Below are 1,458 nucleotides of genomic sequence, written 5' to 3'. Positions count from 1 at the left end.
CAAGCTTATTTATCCTCATATAAAACCCTTTGTCATCTGCTTTAATTAATTCTGCTGGAATCTGATCAATACATGAATATTTATATATTTTAAACTTCCCAATGGCTAGTTCAACTTCCTCTAAACTAGGTTCTTTCACTGACAGTTCAGTTGTATGTTCATTTAATCTGTTCAGCAACATCAGTATCATGAACATTTAAGAGATGACTGAAGAAAGTTTTCCACTTATTCACAATTTTTATTGGATCTGGAAACAAATTTCCATTATAATCCTTTACAAAATTAGTTTGAAGTTGATATCCTTTCTTAAATTTATCAATTTCTTTGTACAGGTCAGTGATATTTTTTCCTTATTATTCGTTTCAAATTCAACAAATTTGCCTTTCAGGTATTGCCTTTCCTTTTTCCTAAAGTTTCTACTATCTTCACGTCTCACTCGTAGTTGCACTTAAACTATGTTTGTGACAAAGTCGGATCCAGAAACGAATCTCACCGAATTTATTTTCTCGTAGATTTTTGCAATTCCCCTTTCCCATAATTAATGACCTCAAAGTCGAAGCAAATGTTGCCTGGCTCAAGATTAACGCCAAGAAGACCAAAGAGATGGGTTTCAAGAACCAGAAAAACGTACGATTTTTCTTGGACAACCAGAAGATAGAACAAGTCTACCAGACCTGCTACCTGGGGAGCATTGTCACCACTGGTGGGGGAACTGCGGAGGACATCAGGAACAGGATCAGCAAAGCCAAAGGCGCGTTCGCGATACTGAGACCGATCTGGAGATCACAAGGGCACCACATCAGCACGAAGATGAGCATCTTTAATACCAATGTCAAGTCCGTCCTACTCTATGGCGGAGAAACGTGGAAGACAAACAAACTACTAACCAGGAGCCTTCAGACGTTTGTCAACAGGAGTCTGAGGAACATTCTGAGGAAATGGTGGCTGCAGGTCGTCTCCAACGAGGAGCTGTGGAGAAGGACGAAACAAACCCTCACCGACATCGAGGTGCGCCACAGGAAGAGGAGGTTGATCGCGCACAAGCTGCGTCACGACACGAACAATATTGCCAGACAAGTCCTACAATGGATCCCGCAAGGCCCGAGACGCAAAGGCAGGCCGAATAACAATTGGAAGCTGAGTGTAGAGGTCGAAGACATTGAAAAGGGAGGGAAGACCTGGCTGGAGATCAAGGCCATGGCGCAGAATAGAGTCCGGTGGCGGAAGTTCGTCGATACCCTATGCTCCACTTAGGGGTTACAGGAACATATTGATTAATTGATTGATTGATTGATTGATTCATAAATAGTTCGATATAACATCTTAATAACTTGGCATCCCTTCTCTTTGCGCCTTTCTTCAAACGCTACATAACCTCATAAATTCCTACATTATAGTTAAATACGTCGTTGAAGGATTATCGTAAATTATACGTGTCGGACAACGGCTACAGTTTTG

General features: G+C 41.4%; 1 protein-coding gene across 1 annotated transcript; it reads left to right on the top strand.

Annotated features, from left to right (window-relative positions):
• Positions 1 to 603: 603 nt before the first annotated feature.
• On the top strand, positions 604 to 1,254 carry LOC147874226 (uncharacterized). Its single transcript, XM_087346073.1, has one exon. The coding sequence runs from the start codon at positions 604 to 606 to the stop codon at positions 1,252 to 1,254; it is 651 nt and encodes a 216-aa protein (XP_087202199.1).
• The last annotated feature ends 204 nt before the right edge of the window (positions 1,255 to 1,458 follow it).

The sequence above is a fragment of the Zootermopsis nevadensis genome, unplaced genomic scaffold (assembly GCF_977971745.1).
Source record: "Zootermopsis nevadensis isolate Lab colony 2312 unplaced genomic scaffold, Znev_1.0 Znev_ptg000010l, whole genome shotgun sequence".
NCBI lineage: Eukaryota > Metazoa > Arthropoda > Insecta > Blattodea > Termopsidae > Zootermopsis > Zootermopsis nevadensis.
Note: the sequence above shows the minus strand (reverse complement) of the source record. Positions and strands in the feature narration are given on the sequence as shown.

Coding starts and splice junctions, on each gene's coding strand:
- LOC147874226 (XM_087346073.1), top strand. CDS start 604: ATGGGTTTCAAGAACCAGAAAAACGTACGATTTTTCTTGGACAACCAG.